Source organism: Ovis aries, chromosome 14 (assembly GCF_016772045.2).
Source record: "Ovis aries strain OAR_USU_Benz2616 breed Rambouillet chromosome 14, ARS-UI_Ramb_v3.0, whole genome shotgun sequence".
In the NCBI taxonomy this organism is placed as follows: Eukaryota; Metazoa; Chordata; class Mammalia; order Artiodactyla; family Bovidae; genus Ovis; species Ovis aries.
The window spans coordinates 21453389-21479169 of record NC_056067.1 but is presented as its reverse complement, the minus strand read 5'-3'; the positions used below and the strand labels follow the sequence as shown (position 1 = coordinate 21479169).

At 37.1% G+C, this 25781-nt stretch overlaps 1 protein-coding gene across 5 annotated transcripts in view; it reads left to right on the top strand.

The window, feature by feature from the left end:
* Window positions 1-25781, top strand: part of RPGRIP1L (RPGRIP1 like) — a 100809-nt gene that overhangs the window by 59918 nt on the left and 15110 nt on the right. For 3 of the 5 annotated variants that reach the window (XM_012189789.4, XM_012189787.4, XM_042231633.1), the window contains 6 exons: window positions 1137-1324; window positions 1472-1552; window positions 3043-3144; window positions 3877-4039; window positions 5236-5309; window positions 21436-21619. In XM_012189789.4, coding sequence (XP_012045179.1) covers window positions 1137-1324; window positions 1472-1552; window positions 3043-3144; window positions 3877-4039; window positions 5236-5309; window positions 21436-21619 — 792 coding nt within the window. The remainder of the gene's footprint in view (window positions 1-1136; window positions 1325-1471; window positions 1553-3042; window positions 3145-3876; window positions 4040-5235; window positions 5310-21435; window positions 21620-25781) is intronic. The other 2 variants (XM_042231634.1, XM_012189788.4) reach the window with 1 other exon arrangement.

The window sequence follows — 25781 nt, the reverse complement described above, 5'->3', positions numbered from 1 at the left end:
TCCAAGGAGCAAGTGTCTTTTAATTTTGTGACCGCAGTCATCATCTGCAGTGATAAGTCTGTCATTGTTTCCATTTTTTCCCCATCTATTTGCCAAATAGCTTACTAGAGCCTTTTCTGACTCCTATTGTTCTTACTGAGGTTTAGTAGATTTTCTTGAACAAGTGCTTCTTAATTTGTTGTATACCTTTGATCAATTTCTGGAGTTCCTAAATGAACTTTTTTGACCATTTTATGTGGTGTTATCATTGCTTTTTGTGGAAAATATTTACTGATCTCTTCACTCAGCCATTCTGTAAGTCTCACCTGTGCCTATAATAGAAGTTTCTCACCTCCCTATATTCCACCTGTATCCTTTTTTTCTACTTAAAGTCTAGAGTTATTGTTTAGTTTTTCCTAGCCAGCCATTAGAAGCCATTGAGAACCAAGTAAAGGATACCCCTAAACAAAAGTTATGCTTGAAATAAATATAGGTTTGTTTTTTTCAAGTCAGGGATTTTCATATTGAAAACTCTAGTAAAAGGATTAAAATGTGTGATTCAGTATTACATATTCAGCTAGGTGATACTTTATGTTTTGGATGGTTTGTTTATTTTATAGACATTTTTTGCTGTGCTACTGTTAATTTGGAATGATTTAACAAATCCCAGTAAAATGTATTTAAAATTATAATAGAATAATGTAGTAATATAAGGACTCCTTAGGATATATACATTATTATATATTATATATAAATTTTGAAGTTTTAATGTATTTTTCTACAGAGACACAAGAATATCAAGTCAAAAATGAAGGTTCTTATTTGAGCTATAACCCAGATAATATCTTAGAAGAAGGCTAAAAATTCTGAAGAATCTCTGGATTTAATTTCAATGAATTAAATTATTTATAAGCCAATTTTCTCCTCTTTGAATAGGTATTATCTGTGAAGTCTTAACTTTTAAAAGCAGTCTGCTTGAGAAATGAACCTGTCATAGATCCTTTTGTCTTATTTTATTCTCTTAAGCCATTTGAGTTGTGAGTAAAAGCTAAACTTACTTGTAAAGTTGTGGGTAGTTTCTTTTTTCTAGTCTTTAATTCTTATGGTAATAAAACTTCCCTCTAGCATTAATTACAATTATTTTTGTAATTTGACAGGCATATTTGAGTTAACAGATCATAAAAAGCACCCTGCCGGAACCATTCATGTTATATTGAAATGGAAATTTGCTTACCTTCCACCAAGTGGTTCTATAACAACTGAAGACTTAGGAAATTTCATGCACGAAGAGTCAGAGGCTGTTCAGAGACTACCTCCAACATCCCCTGTTAGTGCACGAATTGTAGTGAGTAGCAGTGACTTTGAATTTCCTGTAAAGTTATTATTATTCCTACATTATTATTATTATTCCTTAATAAATAGCCACATAAAAGAGAAAAAAATCTGAAAAGTATGTTCATTATACTCGGTTTGACATATTGGTTTATCTTAGGCACCAACACCTAAACCAAGACGTTTAACAACTAAAGATAAGAAGGTATCTTTTATGGATATCACACCACATCAGCATTATGTAAGTAGTAAGCGTTCAGAACACTGCTTCCCCCACCCCACCGCATAACAAATATTTGAAATAAATGAATAGTATACCCTACCTGATTAAAGGGAAACAGATATAAACCACTTCTTCCTGTAAAATGTTACCTTTGTAATTGGCACTGTGTGTAAATGTTAAACGATCTTACTCTTGATCTGAATCTTCCGTTGGCCCCATGTCTCTCTCAAGATACTGCCCCCAGTCTTCTTTCCCCATTTACCATAAAGCAAAACAGAACAAAACTCTTCAAAAAGTTGTCTTAATTCTGTCTCCCTTTCCTCAAATTGTTCCTTGCTCACACTAGTAAAACTTTTCCTCATTAAAACCACTTTGGTAAGGTCACAGTGACTGTCACTTTGCTACATCCAGTGATCAATTCCCTGTCCCTTTCTTAATCTCCCAGCAACTTTTGACACAGTGGAATACTTGCTCCTTTCCCTCTTGGCCTCTGGAATACCATGCCTTCCTAGTTTTTCTCCAGCTTAACTTACTCTTCTCATTCACCTGGAGCATATCTCTAAATGCTCAAGTTCCTCAGCAGTCAAGCTTCAGACCTAGACCCCTTCTCTTCTCAGTCTGCACCTAGGTGAAAGAGACCTTATCCAAAAAAACAAAACAAGTGAACAAACATAACAACACAAAGGCATAGGCATAGATCGTCACAGAAACAAAGAACAAATGTGGTTGCTAGAGGGGTTGAGGGAAAGGAAAAATAGACAAAAGAGATGAGATACAGACCCCCAGATGTAAAATGGATGGGTCATGGATATGAAATGTGCAATATAGGGAACACAGTAACTGTATCTTTGTATGCTGACTCAGCCTAATCACTGCACTTGTTGCAGTGATCATTTTGAAATGTAGAGAAACATCAGATCACTGTGTATTTTAACAGAAAACGAATACAGTGTTATAGGTCAGTTATACTTCAAAACCACATACATGCACTACCATGTGTTCAATGGATAGCCAGTGGGAATCAGCTCTATGGGCACCAGGTGTTCAACCTGGTGCTCTGTGAAAACCATGAGGAGGTACGATGGGGCAGGGGTTTGGGGGGAGGTTCAGGATGGAGGGGACACGTGTGCTTGTGGCTGATTCACACTGTTGTATGGCAGAAGCCAACACAATATTATAAAGCAATTATCCTCCAATTAAAAATAAATTTTAAAAAGCTCATAGAAAAAGAGATCAGATTTCTGGTTACCAGAAGCAGGGGATGGGGAAGGGAAAATTGGATGAATGTGGTCAAAAGTACAAACTTCCAGTTGTAAAGTAAATAAGTATTAGGGATGTATGTCCAACATGATAAATATAATTAATACTGCTATAAGTTATATATGAAAGTTGTTAAGAGAGTAAATGCCAAGTGTGTATGTATGTGTGTGTGAAAAAGTCTTGGGATGATTTAGGATTTAACAAAAAATAGAAAATAACATATATGCACATTTTCACATTAATATAAGGAGACCTCTACTCTTCCTGAAGATAGGAAGGAAATTTTGCCAGAAGTGGAACATATACCAGGAAGAGAAATTGATATGCCAACTGTTTCACATATTCCCGAGGTATGTGTTTTACATTAAAATTATCTTGAAAGGTTTCTTTTTTAAATACTTTGTCATGATCATTGGGACTTCCCTGGTGGTCCAGTGGTTAAGAATCCCCCTGCCAATACAGGTGATACAGGTTCGATCCCTAGTCCAGGAACTAAGATCCCACATGCTGCAGGGCAACTAAGATCGTGAGCCTCAACTTCTGAAGCCTGCACACTGTGGAGCCTGTGGTCTGCAACAAGAGAAGCCACCGCAACCAGAAGCCTGCACACCACAACTAGAGAGTAGCCTCCACTTGCCACAACTAGAGAAGGCCCACGTGCAGCGACAGAGAGCCCCATGTGCCGCAATGAAGACCCAATGCAGCCAAAAACGAAAAACAAAAAATTTTAAGAAATCATATCACTGATCGTATTCTATATGACTTCCTTGGAATAGAAAGGTCCAACATATTACCAGTGTAATAGTTATAATTATGCAGACATTAGCAGGTAGTAAATATACATATAAATTAAAGTATAATGTAAAATTCATTTTGAGATTAATGCTTTTTGACATTTAGTTTGTAATCAGATTTTAATTTATCTGCATATTTTCATTTGTGCAGCTTAAGTGATTATTTTCTCATGAATATAAAGTGCATGCCAGTATATTTACTTGCTTTATTATCATTCAAGGGCTTCAGCAAGAATGCTATAAATGTGATATAAGCAATAATATATCACTGTGCTTTTGCTTCTTCAGATTCCTCAGGAAAGCAGTGTAGATAAGGTAAAAGAGAATACTGAGAAAACGCAGCAAGGAAAGGACAACGATGTGTCTTTACTGTCTGAGGGTCAGCTTGCAGAACGAAGTTTGATTTCTTCCGAAGATGAAACAGAAATAACTGAAGAACTGGAACCAGAAGGTGACTTCCTTTTTTAAATTACCATTATTTCCCTGACTCTGCTTTGTTTCATCTGTTCACGCCTCATAGAACATCTTCATTTAATCATGAGTCTACTTCATGATAGCTGTTTCTTGACAGAAATGATGGGATGTAATTCAGTCTCGTCAGGTGTGGTCAGGTGGAATTGTTGCATATCTTCTTATTTCAAACTCAGAGCACCACAATGGAATGCAAGTATTGTTGCTGACTATGTTCCAAAGATATATTTTAAATGACTTTATATTCTCTCTGGGTTCAGTACTATTATCTGGGTTATTCTAGAGGACTTGATTTTTTTTAATGAAGAAAGAAAGGCAACTTACATACAACATGATTTCACTTAAATATAAACATCTAGAAAAGGCAAACTAATCTATTCTGACAGAAAGCATTTAAGTGGTTCCCTAGGGAAGGATGAATGGAAATAGAAAGATGCAGGAGGAAAAACTTTACAGGGGGCATGAGGAAATATTGGGGGTGATAGACATGTTCACTATCTTAATTATGGTGATGGTTTCATAGAATTATATATTTGTCAAAATACATGTTTCTAAAATGTAAATACAAATTTTGCACACAAATTTATGTGGTTTATTATATGTCAACTTTATTGCAATAAAAACTAAAACTTCTAAAAATATTTTTAAATAGTAGGAATAACTATTTTTTACACAATAGTTTCGGTTAGGCTATTGGAAAATATGATTATCATGTTCTTTAAAAATTTTTCATTTTAATTTTATACTTGAACAGCAATATTTTTATTCTCTTTTCTCTCTTATAAAATGTAGTTCAGTTCAGTCGCTCAGTTTTGTCTGACTCTTTCCGACCCCATGGACTGCAGCACACCAGGCTTCCCCGTCCTTCACCATCTCCTGGAGCTTGTTCAAACTCATGTCCATCAGGTTGATGATGCCATCCAACCCTCTCATCCTCTGTTGTCCCTTTCTCCTCCTGCCTTCAGTCTTTCCCAGCATCAGGATCTTTTCCAATGAATCAGTACTAAAATGTAATGTAAATCTAATTATCTTCAGTGCTAAAAAAATTCAGACATGATTATCATATTTTTCTTTTATGGTTATCCTTGTAATGTATGCTTATTTCTCTCCACTTCACAGGGTACAAATGTAATTGGTTTAACAGATTTAAACCAATAAAATTTTATTTCTTAACAGATGAAGAAGACAGATCAGCTTCTGACAGTGATGAGTGTATTATTCCAGGTTCTATCTCCGAGAATATCAAACAGGTCAGTAACCTGATATCAACCAAAAATGTTCTGAAATAAAGCTGCTTTTCATTCATAGTTTGTCAGTCTCCATATATGAAAATCTTAAGGAAGAATATTTCTGGAAAAAATTTTATGTGTTATCATAATCTTATCCAAGTAATTATCTAGTATAAGAAAATTTTATTTATACTTTCATTAGATAATGGGCCATAACATTTAAGTGTTAGTTTTGCTTACATGTTTTAGAGTACCTAACATCTGTAGCTTCAGTAGTTACTTGTTCAAATCAGTTGACTTCTCTGACTCCTTCACAGAACCATTATACAAAGATATATTAAATCAAATCTGAACTTTAAAGAATTTCCAAAATGTGAGAGTGCCTTTAAAACTATAGTAAGTTACATATGTAAATTCATAGACTGTTCATATCTAAATATGTCACTGATAAACTGTTAAAGTTATTTCATTCTACCCAAAAATTAAACTTTCTTAGAAGGTAATTTCATATACATATACTTTGCTTGTTTTGTAGCACATTGCTGAAAAGTAGTATATATATAAATTGAAGTTTTGAAAAAAAAGTTATACTTTAATTTACATAGGAAGTATCCCACTTACCAGAGCATTTTTCATTGTCGGGGAGAAAAAAGGTTTTATAAAGTAAACATAAGTAAAGTGGTAGCTTTTTTATTCATCCAAGTTAATTTTCCTGAAATGATTAATTGTATTCCTTTAATTTTTTTAGAATTTCCCCTTTAAAAAAATAAAAGAAAAAATAGAATTTGTACTTTATTGTTTTAAGAATTGCAATACTTATTTCAACTCTTAAAATCTCATATTTTTAGCTTAATCTCTCTGCTGAACAAACTCATAGAACAGAACATTTCACATGTCACAGGTGCCTCCATAAAATAGAGAAACCCATTGTTTCTGTGATTGAGAAATACAAACATATGATTGATAAATACTTTATCTGTCCAAAGTTTTATTATCGTTATATGATTGTTAATTATCATAACATCATTTAATGTATAGCATACTGATATATGGAATTCTCCAGTATTCTTGCCTGGAGAATTTCATGGACAGAGGAGCCTGGCGGGCTACAGTCCATGGGGCCACAAAGGGTCAAACATGACTGAGACAGTAGCACTTTCACTTTCACCCACATTAGGGTTTTCCAGGTGGCGCAGTGATTAAGAATATGCCTGCCAGTGCAGGAGACATGGGTTCCATTCCTGGATCAGAAGATCCTCTGGAGTAGGAAATAGCAACCTGCTCCAGTATGCTTGCCTGGAAAATTCCATGGACAGAGGAGCCTGGCAGGGGTCCATGGGCTCTCAGAGTTGGACACGACTGAGCACACACTCATGCACCCACGTTAAGGAGTATAATCCACCTGACTCAGTCTGCCAGCTCAGATGTTAAATCTTGTCCAGAGACACCTTAACAGATTACCCAGAATAATGTTTGACCAAACATTTGTGTACCTCATGGCCCAGTCAACTTGACATATAAAGTTACCCATCACATCATTTTACTAAGAACACTCCATTTAAGAGTAGTAAGCCTGCAAGTTTGATTCAGATATTTCTTTCTCACATTCTTCACATTTCTTTCTCAGTAGTTCTGCAAGACTCTGCTTACTTTCATCATGATTTTTGGATACCTTACATGGTTTAGCCTTTGAACATAAAAGTATGAGATACTGAATCAGTCCTAGGGCCTAAGGGACTAGTACCAAAGGATTTACTTCTCTAGCAGATTTACAGATAGCACTCATCTGTCTTATTATAACTCAGTGATTCCCAGGGATTCGCCATCTGCAATTGGTAATCACGTCTCCCTAAGGGAGTAAACAGAGCATTCTGGGCCTGCCCTCAGGAAACATTACACTAATTGGGAAGATGTGTTCATGAAAAGTCAACTATTAAATCATCAGTTAAATTACAATCTAAAACAATCGGGAGACAGTATCACCAGTGATTAGTAGATATTTGAGCTAAAGAATAAAGCTGTTCAGGGCCCATCTCCCTCATTTTCCAAATAAGTAAACTGAGACCTTGAAATAAGATGACTTGCTGATAGTCATGCCACTAATTAAGGAAGTTCAGAGGAAGGGGAAATTTAGAGTGATTTTTCAATAGACTTCACTAAGGATATGTCCATAGTCTGCTCACCCACCCTCTTTCTTGTGAATTTTGGGTCTGCTTTTTCTCATTTTAAGATGATTTTTTTCTGCTTCACTTGCCCAAAGATAGCCCCACAAAATGCCCAAGCCCAAAGAGAAAGATCTGATAGCTACGTCTAGCCTCTGGATTGGATCCATGTTTATCAGTTGTGGTCCTTTTACCCATTCAGCGGTAGCCAGTCACATAGTGAAAAGCAGTGTCCACTTTGACTGTAACATCTCAAATATGGGGATACATGGCAGCAAGCACAAAGTCACGTGCATGCTAGTGCTGGCAGGGGATGCACAGTATGTTTCAGAAATAAGAATACACTAACTAGAGCAACCTTTCTGCAGAACAGGATAGAAGGTTTCAGATGGAGAAGACTAAATATTTTGGATTTTATCTAGGAGATACTAGGGAGACATTGCAACAGTTAACTTTATTTTCTAAACATTGTATTCATCATCTAAAAGTCAGTTTCAAAGAATGGGGAAATGTTATCTAAAATTTTATCATCTCAGACCAGAGATTTTCAACCCCGGGGCAGTTTTGCCACGCAAGGGATTCATTTTGGCAATGTCTGGAGGTATTTTTGGTTGTCACCCTGGGAGGGACTACTACTGGCATCTAGTGGATAGAAGTCAGGGTTGCTGCTTAACATGCTACAAAGCACAGGCCCCACAACAAAGACCTGTCTGGCCCAAAATGTCTGTAGTGCTGAGGTTGAGAAATCCTTTATTAGATTTTTCAGCGGAATCATGTACATATTGATAGCATTGTTAGCATCTCATTGCAATTGTACAGTGCTCTTCACTAAGAATAAAGAATTTAATTTGACAAAGAAGTTTAATGAAAGAGCTATTCCTCTAAAATAGTCAACTAATTCTAATGTACACATATATTTTTCCTTTGGAGTAAATTGCATTTTTTCCTTATTACTTCCAGAAAAGTAATTTGTGTTACTTTGCTGCCTAATACAGCCTTCACTATCAAAATGTGACTTCCTATGATGATTTTTGATGCCATCTCAGAAGTGTGAATTATTGTTTCAAGCAACCAGCTATTCTAAGCAATGCTTTATGCCTTGGTAGCCATTAATTAAGCTCCCATGTGGTTTTTCAAATTCTACGTTTAGTAGAAGGTACTGACCAGTACCTTATGTTAATAGGTGAAATTTAGTTTTATTAAATCATATTAACAAATACAGTAAAATAGTATAACATCTGTGAACACAGGAACAAAACACAGGAGATCATCGTAATGGTGAAATACAGCATTTTCTAGTGATTGTAGCAATTTTTCTGTGTGCTCCTTTTGCAGATCATTTAATACCAGTCATGGAACTTTTTTCTTTATAAAGAGTGCAAAAGTGGTACAAAGAACTGAATACATTTCACTCAGATTCATCAGTTGTTAATGTTTGCTACCCTCGTTTTAATCATTTCTATTCTCTCTCCTATATACATTTATATGTATGTATGCATTATATACACACATTCGTACATACATAATTGTAGTGAATCATTTGATAGTTACAGAAATCATGCCCCTTTATCCCTAAATATTTCAGAATAATAATACAATACTATTATCTAATCTACAATTCTTAGTAAAATTTTGCAGTTGTCCCTGCATAATCACTTATAGCAAGGTATTAACCTGGTCCAGGATCAAATCTAGATCACACATTGCATTTAGTTGTCATGCCCCTTTGTCCTCCTTCAATCCATAATGGCTCAGCCTTCCATTGAGTTAGTCTTTCATAACATTGACTTTTTCTAAGAATGCAGGCCATTTATGTTATAAAATGTCCTTCAATTTGAATTTGTGTGATTTCTCCCCTTATTGAATTCAACTTATTTGTTTGGGTAGGAATCCTACAGAAGCAATGCTGTGTCCTTTTCAGTGCATGAAACCAGGAGACACAGAATGTCATTTTGTCCCACTGCTGATACTGACTTTTTAAGTGTAAAAACTTTTGTGGCTCCTTAATTTCTTCTTTCATCTCCTCTTTAAGAACTGCTTCAGATAGAAATCTCAGGACTATTATAATAGCTTTCTTTGGAAGGTAAGGTATTACTGAATAGCTAATATGTAATATCTCCTTTAGTTCTCACAACTGTTCTTCATTCATTAGCATCTGCTGTGTGTCATACAAGAAGCAATCCATGGCTTCCAAAAATTTACAGTGTAGGGGAAGTACAATTATAGTGCAGAGGTCAGTGCTGGGAGACTGGGATGCACAACTGCTCTGAGAACATTCAAGAAGGGTGCCTGACTCAGCACGAGGGACCATCATCAGGGATAGCTTCCTAGAGTCAGTGAAGCCTGAGCCAACTGTGGAAGATGATTAAGAGTTAGGGAAAGCAAAGGAGAGCCATTATAGCCCAAAGGAATAAAAAGCGTGAGACTGAGAGACTGCAGAGACCATGGCTTATTCTCAGAGTCAGAATGGTTTTAGGATGGGCCAAGCCTAGGGCACACGGAGGGAGCCCCAGGAGATGCTGAAACGATAGGCCTGTCCAGAGCGTTGAGGCCTCTGTATATCAGCTGAGGAAGCTGAAGTCTGTCCTGAAGTTCTATGAGCAGCCAGTGAAGATTTTTAAGGGAGGAGGATGATCGCTCACTCATTAAACAGGTGGAGTCAGTAAGCATTTACTGTATCCCCAGCCTTGTTCTAGGGACTGGGAATTTAGCAGTAAGAGAAATAAGTCTCTTGCTTTGGGGGAGCTTACACTCTTACATCACATTTTAAAAGATCTTGTTATCAATAGGACAAAGAATAGAGGCACAGAGATTAGTTAAAAGGTAATTAACCCTACTCTGTGGTTATCTCCACTGTGTAGAAATGTTTTAAATTGCCTTTACCTATAGCTATAATGTCACCAAATTGAGACTAAAAGTAGTGTCCTAGATAAAAATCATTTATGCCAGTTACACTCTGAATTTCAGTCCTGGCCTGTACTATGTAAGCAATTTAAGATCATCCAGTTTCTTTTTTTTCATGTTACAGAATCTGACAGCTCATAGTTACTTTTTAGGACTGTCGATCCTTAAGAGGAATCTAACAGATTTCCCAGGACTTAGACATATAACTCGGTTCTTCTCTTTTCTTCATGTCTGTGATGTATAATTAATCATAGATTACTTCATTTTGTTTCATTTCATTTACAACATTTATGAGCTTCACTTTGTCAGAATGAAATGCTTGTCCCCTCCTTTCCTTTCCAAAGTGGCATAATTAGTGTTAGCATCTTTTTTAACAGGCTACATAAAGTTTAGTGGCTGGATTAAATCAAGTCATTAACATAATGTGCTACCCAATTTGCCCCTATCTCTCTTCATTTCCAGGACATCAAAGTGCCACAGAGCACCAGTGTAATTGGGCCTTGCTGGCCTGTCAGATTCCGTCAGCCTGATGACTGCTGCTTTTACTAAAAAGCTTCTAGGCATGATAATTAATGGGGGTGAGGGTGGGGAGGGAGTCTGAGAAATGTAAAACTTTGGACATTTCTCTATGAATATTTTATTAATTTGAATAATCAGAAGTTAACAGTATCAATTTGATGTATAATACATTGATTAAAAGCCTTGTTTTAGGTCCTCAAAATAGATATCAAAACTGAAAATTTGCATCTGCCATGGCATTAAGGAAAAAAGAATTATAATCCTTCTTTCACATTATTTCTAATTTTTATCATTTAAGCAGTGCGTCATTCAGTTTTCACAACTAAATGCATTGCCTTCAGCTCACAGATTTCTTCAAGTGTGCCCACAGGTGAGAATGAGAAATCACAGGCTAAAACAGCAGTGCTCTTTTTTGTGCAATGCATGTTTACATCTTTCTCCATTCCTAACTAACAGCAATTTTGTAAAAGCTGCCATAGTCAGTCAGATTAAAATGCATTTCCACCTGGAAGCCAGGTTCTCCTCAACAAAGTGAGCAGGCATTCCCAGGCAATCACAGTAGTGATGTCCAGCAAAAATGTTTTAAAGCTTTTGCAAAAGACAGAATGCATAAAACGATTCACTCCTGTTGGCATTCATATATTAAAAGTGATTAAGTCACTTCAGAATCAAATATGATATCCTATCAGTGGGTAAAGTACACTCCTCCCACTGTTTTACATATAGAAGCTTAAGCTACATTACTAAAAATATTGTATTACTCTCCTGATATTAGTTGCTTTTAAAATTATTTTTAATGTTTTGCAACTTAGTTATCTCTTGCTGATATACCATGAACTATATACTGCTACATATAGCAGTATATGTAGTATATACTGTATATACTAGTGTATATACTGTATGTATAGTATATAGTATATACTGTATATACTAGTGTATATGCTGTATGTATAGTATATAGCATATACTATATATAGTATATAGCAGTATACTCTACTTCTTTACACATGTGCATAATATTACATTGTATAGCTAAACTTTATTTATTTAAATAAGTGCCTTTTCATGGACCCTTTGGTTTCTATCAGTTTTTGCCAATATAAACATTTCCAGCTGAAATGCTTTTATACATAATGTGTGAAAATTACTGTTTTCTGACATCACGTTTTTTGTCAAACTAATGAGTAAGAAATTATATCACTGATGATTCCATTTTAAAAGCAAACAAAAAGATATATTTGTACATACATGCTTATGTATTTTTATATGAGCATACAGATCTAACATTGGGGTTCATGTAAGCAAAGGAAAGGCTTCTCAGGTGGTTCAGTGGTAAAGAATCTACCTGCCAATGCAGGAGAAGCAGGAGACATGGGTTCAATCCATGGTTTGGGAAGATCTGCCCTGCTAGAGAAAATGACAACCCACTTCAGTGTTATTGCTTGAGAAATCCCATGGACAGAGAAGCCTGGTGGGCTACAGTCCATGGGGTCGCAAAGAGTCAGACATGAGCACACACAATCAAAGAAAATGTTTGAAAGTATATAATCAAAACATTGTATTGCAGTATCTCTGGGACATGGGTCTGGGTAAGAGTCAACAAACTATAATCCATGTGTCAAATCCAGCCCTCTACTTATTTTTGTAAATAAAGTCTTATTGGAACACACCACACTCATCCTTTACAGGTTGTCTGTGGCCTCAGAGAAGAGTTGAGTATTGCCAACAGAGACCATTATAGCCTGCCATGCAAAAAATATTTGCTATCTGGCCTTTACAGGAAAGAAGCATCTGCCAACTCCTAAGTTAAGGAATGGGAGGAAACGAGGAACTTTGATCTTTTACTTTCTAGGATTTTTATTGTTGAATTATTTTTAGTGATGAGTATAGACTGCTTCTGGGCTTCCCCAGTGGCTCAGTGGTAAAGAATCTACCTGCAATTCAGGAGATGTGGGTAAGATCCCTGGGTTGGGAAGATCCCCTGGAGGAGGGCACAGCAACTGACTCCAGTGTTCTTGCCTGGAGAATCCCATGGACAGAGAAGCCTGGCGGGCTACAGTCCATAGGGTCACAAAGAGTCAGACACAGCTGAAGCAACTGAGCACGCACACACGCAGAGACTACTTCTAAAAAGGGAATAATTTGTTAGCTAATTGTGTACTAAAATGTTAACTAATAACTAAAGAATAGTTTAATATGAGTTGTAGAAGCTTATCTATAAATGTCTTAGAGAGGGTCAATAAATAGAGGGTGAGTCTTTTCTGGTTTAGAGCCATGGATTGCCCAAGTGTGGTCCTCAGACTAGCAGCATCAGGATGACCTGAGAATTTGTGAGCGATGCAAATTCTTGGACCCCATGCTAGACCTAATGAATCAGAAACTCTGAGTCTGGAGCCCAGCAATCTGTGCCTTGTCAACTCTTTCATGTTGTCCTGGGATATGCTAAAATTTGACAACCACCTCTTTAGGGAAAGGCGGTACTTCTCACCATGGCTACAAGTTAGAACCACCTAGGGAGCACATTTAAATGCCAAGGCCCAGGCTCCACTCAGATCAGTTAGACCAGAATTTTCTTTAAAGCTCCCCGCGTGATATTAGTAGGCAGCCAAAATTGAGTCCCTGTTTTATCACATCTGTTCTCAATGATGGTTAAAGTGGAACGGCATATCAAAATCACCTGAAATTGAGGGTCATTTAAAAAATTCTTCCCTTCTTCACAGCTGCCATAGTAAGCCACAGTTAATGATGGAGATGTGTTATATCCCTCAGGTGTACTAGGGAAAAATACTCCAACCATTGCTTTAGAACATGTGGTAACGAGCTTCTGTAATTTGCTGACCATTATAGATACAGTGATTTTCATGGTATATAAAGGAGACAATATTCTAAAAATAAACACTCTCAACCTCAGCATCATTTTGATCTCCAACACTGAAGTTTTTACTATTTGTATTATTTGTTCAACACAGTAGGTTTTAATAGAACATATGATAAAAGAAAGGTTACTGCCACTGATGAAAACTGGATTGAGTTTGTTTTGTTTGTTAAAAACATCATCTTAACAGTTTGTGCTCTTCTTTACTCGTATTTCTCCCAAAGAACTATTATTATTTTTAAAATCAAAGACTTTTCAACCAAAACTTGCATGAAGAATGGATTTGATTACTAATAAGTGGAAGCTCTGGAGCCTAGTATGAGGTCTGCTGCTGCTAAGTCGCATCAGTCGTGTCTGACTCTGTGCGACCCCATAGACGGCAGCCCACCAGGTTTCTCTGTCCCTAGGATTCTCCAGGCAAGTACACTGAGTGGGCTGCCTTTGCCTTCTCCAAGTACGAGGTCTAGGGGACTCTTTTTGAGGCTCTGAGGTGCTTGTGCCTACCCCCAGCCTGAAGAAGGCAAGTTATAAGCATCATATTTAATCATTAATCATTCCTACCTACTCTGCTTACTTATGGCTCTGTCAGTCCCAATGCTGAGTTTGACTTTTTGAACCAAATATTTTGAGCTTGTCTTAGACCTCACTTAAATTAAACTTTTATTAAAGGTCACAGACATAGATTCATAACCTTCCATTTCCATTTTGTCTCGATTATTATAAAGTACCAAGTTCTTCATAGGCTTTATTTGAATTTATTTACACACATACACATACACAAAACATTTTTATGACAATAAAATAACACTCATGTAAATTTGTGTAACCATTAGGAAAGTAACTTGATAATCCTGTTAAATTTCTTATATCTGTCACCCAGCAATTCTAAGAGAACCACTCACATACACAAGAAAACAAAGGGATATTCAATGCAACATTGTTTTAATTGCAAAAAATTCTAGACATTTTGTTCATCAATAGAGAAACAGACTCAGTTCAGTTCAGTTGCTCAGTTGTGTCTGACTCTTTGTGACCCCATGGACTGCAGCACACCAGGCTTCCCTGTCCATCACCAACTCCGGGAGCTTACACAAACTCATGTCCATCGAGCTGGTGATGCCATCCAACCATCTCATCCTCTGTCGTCCCCTTCTCCTCCTGCCTTCAATCTTTCCCAGCATCAGAGTCTCTTCCAGTGAGTCGGTTCTTCACATCAGGTGGCCAAAGTATTGGAGTCTCAGCTTCATCATCAGTCCTTCCAATGAATACTCAGTACTGATTTCCTTTAGGAGTGCCTGGTTGGATCTCCTTGCAGTCGAAGGGACTCTCAAGAGTCCTCTCCAACACCACAGTTTAGAAGAGAAATAGACTAGAAATTAATTACATATATAATATAAATGGAATTCTGTACAACAGGTAATATTAATGAGTTAGATTTCAATTATAACCATAAATCTCAAAATATAGCATTGAGTGAAAAAATTGCAGAATAATTCGTAGAGGACAGTATCATTCATATAAAATCTAAAAACAGAAAACAATAAGTTATTGATCAATATATACATACGTAGTTCAGTTCAGTTCAGTAGCCCAGTCGTGTCCGACTCTGCGACCCCACGGATTGCAGCACGCCAGGCCTCCCTGTCCATCACCAACTCCCAGAGTTCACTCAGACTCACGTCCATCAAGTCAGTGATGCCATCCAGCCACCTCATCCTCGGTCGTCCCCTTCACCTGCCCCCAGTCATACGTAGTAGAAAATATAAAAGCATGATTGGTCATGATACACATCAACTTCAGGATAGTGGTTACTTCTGGGGGAAATAAGAAGGGATGGGAAAGGAATTGGGAGGGGGCACTTTTCCCTGAATCTGAAATATTTTATTTCTCCCACAATAAAAACAAAAAGATTTAAATCAGATATAGCAAAAAAGTAAAATCTGTTTAAGATGGTGAGTACTTGAACATGTCAAATTATTTTCTTTATAGTTTAAAAAGTTAAAGAAATGCTTGTTTGCTGAAGAATTAAGAATGAAATAAAATTCACATACAATCTCCTGCAATAGTGAGATTTAAATCTAACTGACTGAAACAAGTTCCAAACCTTTATCAGAGGACATTCTCAGTTAAGCAATACTGTGTTTAAGAGCTGTCAAGTTGAATTAAGTTTTTAGAAGCCTAACAATCCAACCCCAGTGTGGCTGCTATGATTGTTGAAACCAGAGGAAGAATTCAGCATGATCTTCTGAAGTAAAACATTTAAAAAAAAAAAAAATGTAAGCTTGCCAATAAAAGCCCAAGTAAATACTATAGAGAAATATGGCCTAAAATGAGAATTATAGCATCAGTCAGGAAGCAGGAGTGGAATTGAGCCAAAATCATGAGAACTCTAATTTTTTTTTCTCTGAGAGTAATACAAGCTGTCATCACATTTCCAGATCATTCAATCACATAAAGTATAGTGTCCATCCATACAGACAACTGAAAGGAAGTTGCACACAGTTCTTATTTGAGAGATTTCTGTTACTGCTGCTCACCACAATCAGAAATTTTAAATGTTCTTTTTGTATGCTGATGCTGACATCTGGCTAACTAGGGAAGCTAATAGGGTAACCGGTGAACAGGAGAGAAAATGTACTGAGAAGTACTGAGAGGCCCACAGCCCATTCTGGCTAGCTAACGTATTGTATGAGCAGAGTGTCATTCAGAGGAATGACCACGTGGGTTCCTCTGGTGGTCTTGAACAGACGTTATTCTGGCATCCGTCTGAAACACTGTGCTTCAATCACTGTCATGTGAATCAGTATATTGTTATCCCTTCCAGTTCACCTAATTGAACTTTTTTTTCCCATTATTTCATGATGAGAATTTGCAAACACAGAGAAGCTGATATAACAATACCCTACCTTAGATTCTACAAAACTGACCCGTCTTTGAAACAGTATTATTCAATTAAAATCTAGACTGGCAAGATTTCTATGTTTTTCAACAGTTTCAACTTCCCACAATATAGCAGACACAATCAATATTTGCTAAAGGAGCTGCACTAATAATTGCAGCTTCACATATTTCTGGCAATATAGAAAAGATATTCACAATATATAGAAGATCCTCAGCATTCCCTTGACTCAATGTCATTAAGTATTTATTGAGAGCCTTCTAAGTGCCAGATCCTAGAGAGGATGTTAAATAGCAAAAGATGAATAAGATATGGTCCTGGCCTCCAGGAATTCACAGTCTACAGAGCGAGGCAGATATGTAAACAAATCCATGAAATCCAGTGTGGGTGAAAAGTGCAGCGCGGGCCCAGAGGAGGAACCAAGTCAGTCTTGGAAATCAGGAGTAATGCCCTCATAAAAGGAGTACATGCGTGGCCCAGGGCTTCAAATAAATGGAATTTTGTCTGATAGAGGAGATTTCAGATGCAAAAGCTCAGCAATAGAAACAGTACACCACAGGTCTGGGGAAATGGCTAGAGTATAGGGTAATAAGTTTCCAAGCAGAAAGGTGATACCCAATTTGTTTTAGAGAAGGCACCCTGCCACCAGAAGAATAGTTGAGGCTATAGGCAGGAGACTAGAGGGAGGAGGGCCTCACCTTTCTCACAGCCATGAGCATAGAGCCACTTATTTTTTGAGTGTGTACTGATACAGTCAGCAAGATCTGGCTTCCCTAGTGGCTCAGATGGTAAAGAATCTGCTTGCAATGCAGGAGATCCGGGTTCAATCCCTGGGTTGGGAAGCTCCCCTGGAGAAGGAAATGGCAACCTACTCCGGTATCCTTGCCTGAAGAATTCCATGGACAGAGGAGCCTGGTGGGCTACAGACCAGGGGGTCTCAAAGAGTTGGACGTGACTGAACGACTTAACACTCCACAGCAAGACTATAGTCCCTCTATAACTAAAACAGCCTTATACCACCCGTCTGTCTGCTTGGAAGTCAGGAGTAATGCCCTCATAAAAGGAGTACATGCGTGGCCCAGGGCTTCAAATAAATGGAATTTTGTCTGATAGAGAAGATTTCAGATGTAAAAGCTCAGCAATATAAACAGTACACCACAGGTCTGGGGAAATGGCCAGAGTATAGGGTAACAACTCTACCAACCAGTTATCTTTTGTGATTCCTTCTGATTTCTCCCCACTTACTCTGTAGTGATTATTGTTTGTTGTTTAATCCCAAAGTCGTGTCCAACTCCCTTGTGACCCCGTGGACTCTAGTCCACCAGGCTTCTCTGTCCATGGGATTTCCCAGGGAAGAATACTGAAGTGGGCTGCCATTTCTTTCTCCAGGGCATCTTCCTGACCCAGGGATCAAACCTGCATCTCCTGCTTTTGCAGGTGGATTGTTTAGCCCTGAGCCACCTGGGAAACTCTCTGTCTCCTTATTCTGTGAAACTACTTTCTAACTATTGGAAACTGTTGAATTAGTTCCTTCCTCAGATCATGTGAGAACATGAAAGAAGTTTCTCTAGAGATAAAAATGAGAAAAGAAACCACATCTTGTTTTGTCTTTGTATTTCCAGTAGCTGACACAGTGTTGAAATATCTTCAGCTTTCCTTAATTCAGTGAACCACTGAAATATTTAGAAAGTTAAAGGAATAGAAATGAATGATCTATAGGATATGGTGGGTGTGAAAATGGAGATTTGCAAGAATGGCTCCAAGGTCTCCTGGTTGTGGGTGACCAGGTGGACAGTGATGTCATCAGCTGAGATAACAACTATCAGGATGAATGACAATGGTGGAGAGGAGAGATCGGCAGTTCATTTTTTACACTAAGTTGGAGTTGTCTGCTACACAGTTGATGTCCTTCTTAATCTTCAGAATCTTTGCATATCATCTGCTGCTGCTGCTGCTAAATCACTTCAGTCGTGTCTGACTCTGTGCGACCCCATAGATGGCAGCCCACCAGGCTCCACAGTCCCTGGGATTCTCCAGGCAAGAACACTGGGGTGGGTTGCCACTTCCTTCTCCAATGCATGAAAGTGAAAAGTGAAAGTGAAGTCGCTCAGTCGTGTCCGACTCTGTGCGACCCCATGGACTGCAGCCTACCAGGCTCCCCTGTCCATGGGATTTTCCAGGCAAGAGTACTGGAGTGGGGTACCGTTGCCTTCTCCAGCATCTAGTTGAACTTTTGATTTACAGAGGCATGAGCAGAACCAGAATTGTTCCAGCATTGAAAAAGAAGCTGGCTAGGCCAATTAGCCAAAATTTATAATGTTTGGAAATTGTTTATTCAGGGCATGCTTCCCTAGATACATACTATTTGAAACTTATCCCTTTTTGGACTTAGGTTGATTCGTGTCACCTTAAAGGAACAAAGAAATAATAACTGATAACTCTGTTAAGTTAGAGAATTAAAAAGGACATAATCTAGAGTTAAGGAGGCTGGGGTGGTGGGAGGGAAACTAAGAAAAAAGAAAAAAATGATCTGGGCCAGAAAGCAGACAGACATCATAAAAAGAACTGTAAAGCTTTTTTGAGGGAGGGGGTAATATAGTGGGTTTCTCTTGGTTTATATGGTTTTGGTATTCTGTTTGTTTGTTATCCAAGTATCTACATTTTTTATTTAGTATGTAGACTATATTTTGTATATAGTCTTATTTGACAGCCCCTGTTCTTGTAGTAATACAAGTTTTCATATGGGGATTGTACAGTTAATATATTATTAATTTAAAAAAAACACTTAAATAAATTTGATTCCCTTGCTATTTAAAAGTTAATTTGTCTCTTCATTGGATTCTGTGATAACCAGATTTTAAATTCCTCTCATTCACAATGTGAAAATAACTATGTATACACCTCTTTTGCCTTTGTTATAAGCTGTTTTCTTTTAATTCTTTTGTGCAGAAGCAGTCTAACCACAGCACAGGAATGTTTTATGTTATTGTCATAACAATTCTAAGTTTGTCAAATTGCAAGTTATATAAAAGACTTAATTATGCATTGTGCTGCAGTTGAACCAGAAGTATAAAATAGTTTGTGTGTATGCTATTTTGACAACCACAATACATTTTAAGGAAAAATAATATTTAAAATGTTTTCTTTACTATGTTAGTCTTTGGCAAGCAGAGAAGGGCTTTCTGAAGTGAGATTAGACAATAGAGCCAACTTCATTTTTTATGCACGTGAACAGAGAGGGCTTGAGGTTATTAGTTGAAACCGAGTAACCTTTCCAGGCTTTCATCTCTTTCTTTTCAAATTTGAATATGAAAAGCATATTCAAGTCAAAGACCATCACTTTAATGACATTTGGCAGTCATTTGATTTATTAGGTTTTAGAAAAAATTTTCCCTTAAATATTTCATCATACTATGCTAATCCTAGTAATATTGCCAGCTGCAGCCTTGTACCTGTATTAGTGGAGACAGAATGGTGTGGAATTTTCTCTGTCATCCTAGTAAAATTTCCATGAATCTACTGAATAATAAAATAACCTTATTGAAATATTCAGATTTGGGTTTTTAGTTAAAGTGTCTTAGAATACATAATAAAAGAAAATGTCTTTTGAAAGAAGGGGGTAAAATTACTTCATCAAATATTGAGGGGGTTTGCCAGCAATGGAAATTGTTCTTTATGGGAATATTCTCTACAATAGGGTACTTAGGCTTTTCAGTTTGATTAATTATATTATATACTTTGAAATATCAAAATAGTAATTGCTATGGTGAATTTACACACTGATTTACATTTGACAGTGAATTCCTAAAAGTTAGTTATATAAGCAGGTCTTAATATCAGGATTTTTAGTATTATTTTAAGTTATATAATTTACAGTAGCATACCTCTGAATTTAATAAAGAGAGATTTAGTAAGGGGGAATAAAGAACAAATTTTTAATTGTAAACATTTAAAATTAAATTCAGTGTAAACATTTAATTGTGGAATTATCTTGGTGTGATCTAATTTTTAAGTCATAGTCTATCATTTGTTTTAAATTATTGCTCAAGGAAGCATATGACTCACATACAATGTTTGTTACACTAAAATCTATTAAATAAGGATTGAGATGAAAATTATACAAATATATTTTTTCATTAATTCTATAAAAATGAGATAAAGTATAAGAAAATTATGTTAAGTTCAATAAAAATTTGTCTTTTGTTTGAAAACTTATTACTCATGAAATGAAATATGTTATGGAAGAATACACAAGAGAATGAGCTGTAGCCCTACTTAATATGGATTCATACAGTTATTTATGTTAGCATAATAGCTATAAAGTGTTCAACTGGCTTTGATCTTTGAATAACCGAAACTTTCTCAGGTACCATAGAGTAAAATAAAAGCAGTGATAAACATGTATTTCACTACATAGTTTGAAACAAGGCCAACTGATGTGTGTCATTCTGAAAGCAATTGGAGATGAAGACCTCATAATCTTCACTCCTGATGGACTACTAGGGGGTATTTATAGCCTCAAATGTAAATCGGGAGACTATTGCCATGACACTGTTAACTTCGAACCCTGGGGCATTGGAAGCTCATTCTCTCTCTCTCTGTCGTGAATAATCTATCATGTGTAACTAGACTGTAGGGTACAATACCTTCCAAAAAAAGAAATCAACGAAGGCCAGTACCTTCATGTTTTATTTAAAATCGACAGTGACAAAAGAGTAAAGGATTTTTTTTTGTTCTTTTTTGTTGTTGTTGTTTCTTTATTGTGTTTTGTTTTTGCTCTTTAAACAGCCACCAGAAAAAATCCGGATTGAGATCATAGCCCTTAGCCTTAATGATTCCCGAGTAACTGCAGATGACACTATCCAGCGACTCTTTGTGGAATGCAGATTCTACAGTCTTCCTGCTGAAGAGACACCCGTGTCACTTCCCAAACCCAAGAGCGGCCAGTGGGTCTACTATAATTATAGCAATGGTAGGTATGGTATTTATAATATAGACTTTTATCTGTGAAGGAAGCCAAAGGAACACAAGAAAGTACAATTGTTTAATGTTCACATAAAATCATGGAAGTATAATCAGAATAATTAATGAAGTCAAACCTGTAGCATAAGGATTAAGAAATTAATTTTAAAGTTCAGTTGGTCCTTTGTGTCTGTGGGTTCTGCATCTTCAGATTCAACTGAAACACTTGAGGAAAAAAATTCCAAGCAATTCCAAGAAGCAAAACTTACACTTACCATGCATCCACAACTGTTTACATTGTAAAGTTTCATAAGTAATCCAGGATGATTTAAAGTATACAGGATGTGCACAGGTCATATGCAAATACTATGCCATTTCATATAATGGCAGCATCCTTGGATTTTGATAGCTGCAGGGATCCTGGAACCAACCCCCCCTTGATACGAAGGGACAACTGTAATGCTAAAGTTATATCAAAAACAGTGGGAAAAAGATGTTCTAGATCTTCCTGCGATATCACAGTATCAGTAGAAAAATGCCACCTGCATCTAAAGTTGGATTTAATTAAAAAAATGTATTTCAAGGGGAATAAAAGTACTATTTTTTTAATCATGATTCTAACAATTGAATGTCCTATTTTTTTCCGCTCAGTATTGTCACATGGATGTTTTTTTACAATATACATGTATATATACATGTATATCTCTCCTAGTGTCTAGATGTTCAGGATTTTAATTGAGTGATATAAGTTTTTACAGTATCTTTTCATTTTTAGCCCACACATCCCTTTATAACAGCCAGCAGGTTTTCTGTTTTAAGGCTTTATCATCTATCAGCTGCTGCTGCTGCTGCTGCTGCTGCTGCTGCTGCTGCTGCTGCTGCTGCTGCTGCTGCTGCTGCTGCTGCTGCTGCTGCTAAGTCACTTCAGTTGTGTCTGACTCTGTGCGACCCCATACACGGCAGCCCACCAGGCTCCACCGTCCCTGGGATTCTCCAGGCAAGAACACTGGAGTGGGTTGCCATTTCCTTCTCCAATGCATGAAAGTGAAAAGTGAAAGTGAAGTCACTCAGGCGTGTCCAACTCTCAGCAGCCCCGTGGACTGCAGCCTACCAGGCTCCTCCGTCCATGGGATTTTCCAGGCAAGAGTACTGGAGTGGGGTGCCATTGCCTTCTCTGATCTATCAGCTAGTTCACATGAAAATCTGCTAGGCCAGTACAGACCCAATAGGCACTCTGTAAATTCCTAGATCAACCAACTTTAGAGTGATTTTAAGGACAGTAGGTATCAGTGTATAATTAGAGGGGAGTAAAAAATCTTACCAGGCTGCCATGACCATAAATCAAGACTGCTTATCAAGTTCTTCAAAAGCCCTGTGTTAAAACAAACAGAAAGATGGAGTGTTGCATTACCTTTAGCAAAACAGGCCATCTCATGCTAGTTGAACACCAATATTTTTTTCTCACAAGTTTTGTAAATTTCATTTTGCTCAATATGTACAATCATACTATTGTGCCAATAGGATTGTGAATGCTCATGGTTGGTTGGTTTGTTTTGCAACTGGCATTTTTAGAAACATGTTCACTGCTTGAGATAGTAATCATGAGTATGCAGAGATCTGGTCTAGTCAGCCTTGTATCTACAGTTCTTACTAGTTATGAGAACTTGGGCAAGGTGTTTAAATTTCATGATTCCCCATTTTATCTATTGAATAAGGTGCTAAGAACCCTTCCAGTTCAGAGTCTATCATTCTATGATTAAGAAGTAGGTTGAGAAGTCCCTTGAGGAATAAGTAGTATGGTCAGGATAAGAATCTGATTTCTCCTTCCTATCACTGACCTGATCTAACAGAACATTTCCAAAGACTTCCTCACACTTTCTAGAGATCTTTTAACTGCAAAGTATCAGAAAAGTAAGCCATAATCACAGTATTTATTAGTAATGAAATAACTGTTACTGAACTAATTTTAATGAAGGTACTCCCAAGAAAAGAGACAAGCTCTTCTGTTTGTTTCTTTTTTTAAATTATTATTCATTGTAAAGGTTAGCAGGAGACTGGTTGAACTGACAACAAAGTTGTTTTTTAGAAGTTGGTTATGCATTGAGAAATGTGGCCATGCAGCACAGCAGATGTTTCCATTTGCTTAAGGAGCAATGCACATTATTCTTTGGGGAGACCTGTGGTACATGCTCAAGTTTCCTGGATTTTGTTCAGTCTCACATGATGACCTAGGTCTGTTTGGGCTTTTTGTCAGTTGCTAGGCTGGGGCTTCCCTGATAGCTCAATTGGTAAAGAATCCACCTCCAAAGCAAGAGACCCTGGTTCGATTCCTGGGTCAGGAAGATCTGCTGGAGAAGAGGTAGGCTACACACTCCAATATTCTCGGGTTTCCCTTTTGGCTCAGCTGATAAAGAATCCACCTGCAAAGCAGGAGACCTGGGTTGGATCCCTGGGTTGGGAAGATCCCCTAGAGAAGGGAACAGCTACCCACTCCAGTATCCTGGCCTGGAGAATTCCATGGACTGTATACTCCATGCGGTGACAAGTAGTCGGACACAACTAAGCGACTTTCACTCACTTCAGGTTGGTTATTTGGCACTGATTTGGTTTTTTGGTTTTTTGTTTTTTTTTTTTTATAATTTCCTTTTACTACAAGATATACTACTAACTGGTATTTTAGTATTTCTGATGAATTATTAATAATCACCTGATAGCAACAAGAAAACCAATAATCTATTTGAATTGAATTCTTTAGAAGTATTTACTATACTTTTCTGCAGCTTCTATTTCTACCTATTGAGTTTTGACTATATAGAATTTTCAAGGTTAATTGAAAAGAATTTTAAGGATATTTATATGGTGGGAAGGGAGAGAAATGTACTTTGGGCTTAGAAGCAAATTAATGCTGTTTTATATCTATTGTATCTAAAACAATGAAGTCCTAGATCATCAGCAAATCTGAGAAATAATTAACCTTGTAGAAGGCTTTTTTTTCACTTAAGGAAGACATATTGAAAGTGCTTATTTTTAAATTAATATGTTTGCATCTTCTTCCTTGTAGGAGAATCTCCTTGAATCTTTGCTTCATAAATAACTTCTCTCATTCATCTAATTATTGTAATGATTTAACAGTCACTTGTTACTTGATATAAAACGTCAATATAATATAGCCTTCAGTTCAGTTCAGTCGCTCAGTCGTGTCTGACTCTTTGCGACCCCATGAATCACAGCACGCCAGGCCTCCCTGTCCATCACCAACTCCCAGAGTTCACTCAGATTCATGTCCATCGAGTCAGTGATGCCATCCAGCCATCTCATCCTCTGTCATCCCCTTCTTCTCCTGCCCCCAATCCCTCCCAGCATCAAAGTCTTTTCCAGTGAGGCAACTCTTTGCATGAGGTGGCCAAAATACTGGAGCTTCAGCTTTAGCATCATTCCTTCCAAAGAAATCCCAGGGCTGATCTCCTTCAGAATGGACTGGTTGGATCTCCTTGCAGTCCTTACATCTTCCAAATCTTATTAAATGTTAATGAAAATAGTTTTATTTCCAAACTGACTTTTTAACTGAGACAGAAAATTTAAAGGCCCGCTAGTGCATGCTGTCTCCTATTGGAACACCATACCAACTGAGAGGTGAACTGAACCTTGCGATGATTTTACTCTGTGGTATGACTTGAATCAATTCAGAAGAGATCTGTATACTGAGGCCTGAATTAGGTACATAAAATGAGAGGTTTACACTAGTGATCCCCAGGATTATTCATAGCTTAATTCAGTCTTTATTAAGAGGTGTTAGTACCAGTTTCACATACACAAAATAGATCTTTTTTAGGGGTACTAACACTAGGGGGAAAAAAAAGAATCAAAGTTGAATTAACTTGCTAGACATCAGTAGCAAAAACAAAAGTTGTATTTTATTGAGCTTGAAAATGTTGCTTGGAGAAGGCTGAGAGAGCAAGAGAATAGTTTGGTTGAAAAAAAAAATAAGATTAATGGTAGATCTAAAGAATGTTGTCTGGGCTGAATAACATCTTCTAGAGAGTTGACAGTGGGAAGGAAAAAAGATTAATGAAATCGTCCAACGTTTTTATGAGTCTTATACAGATCTAGGCCTTTAGTCTCTGAGCACTGACCAGTCCATCTGTTGGAACAATTAAAGTTTAATTCAGAAG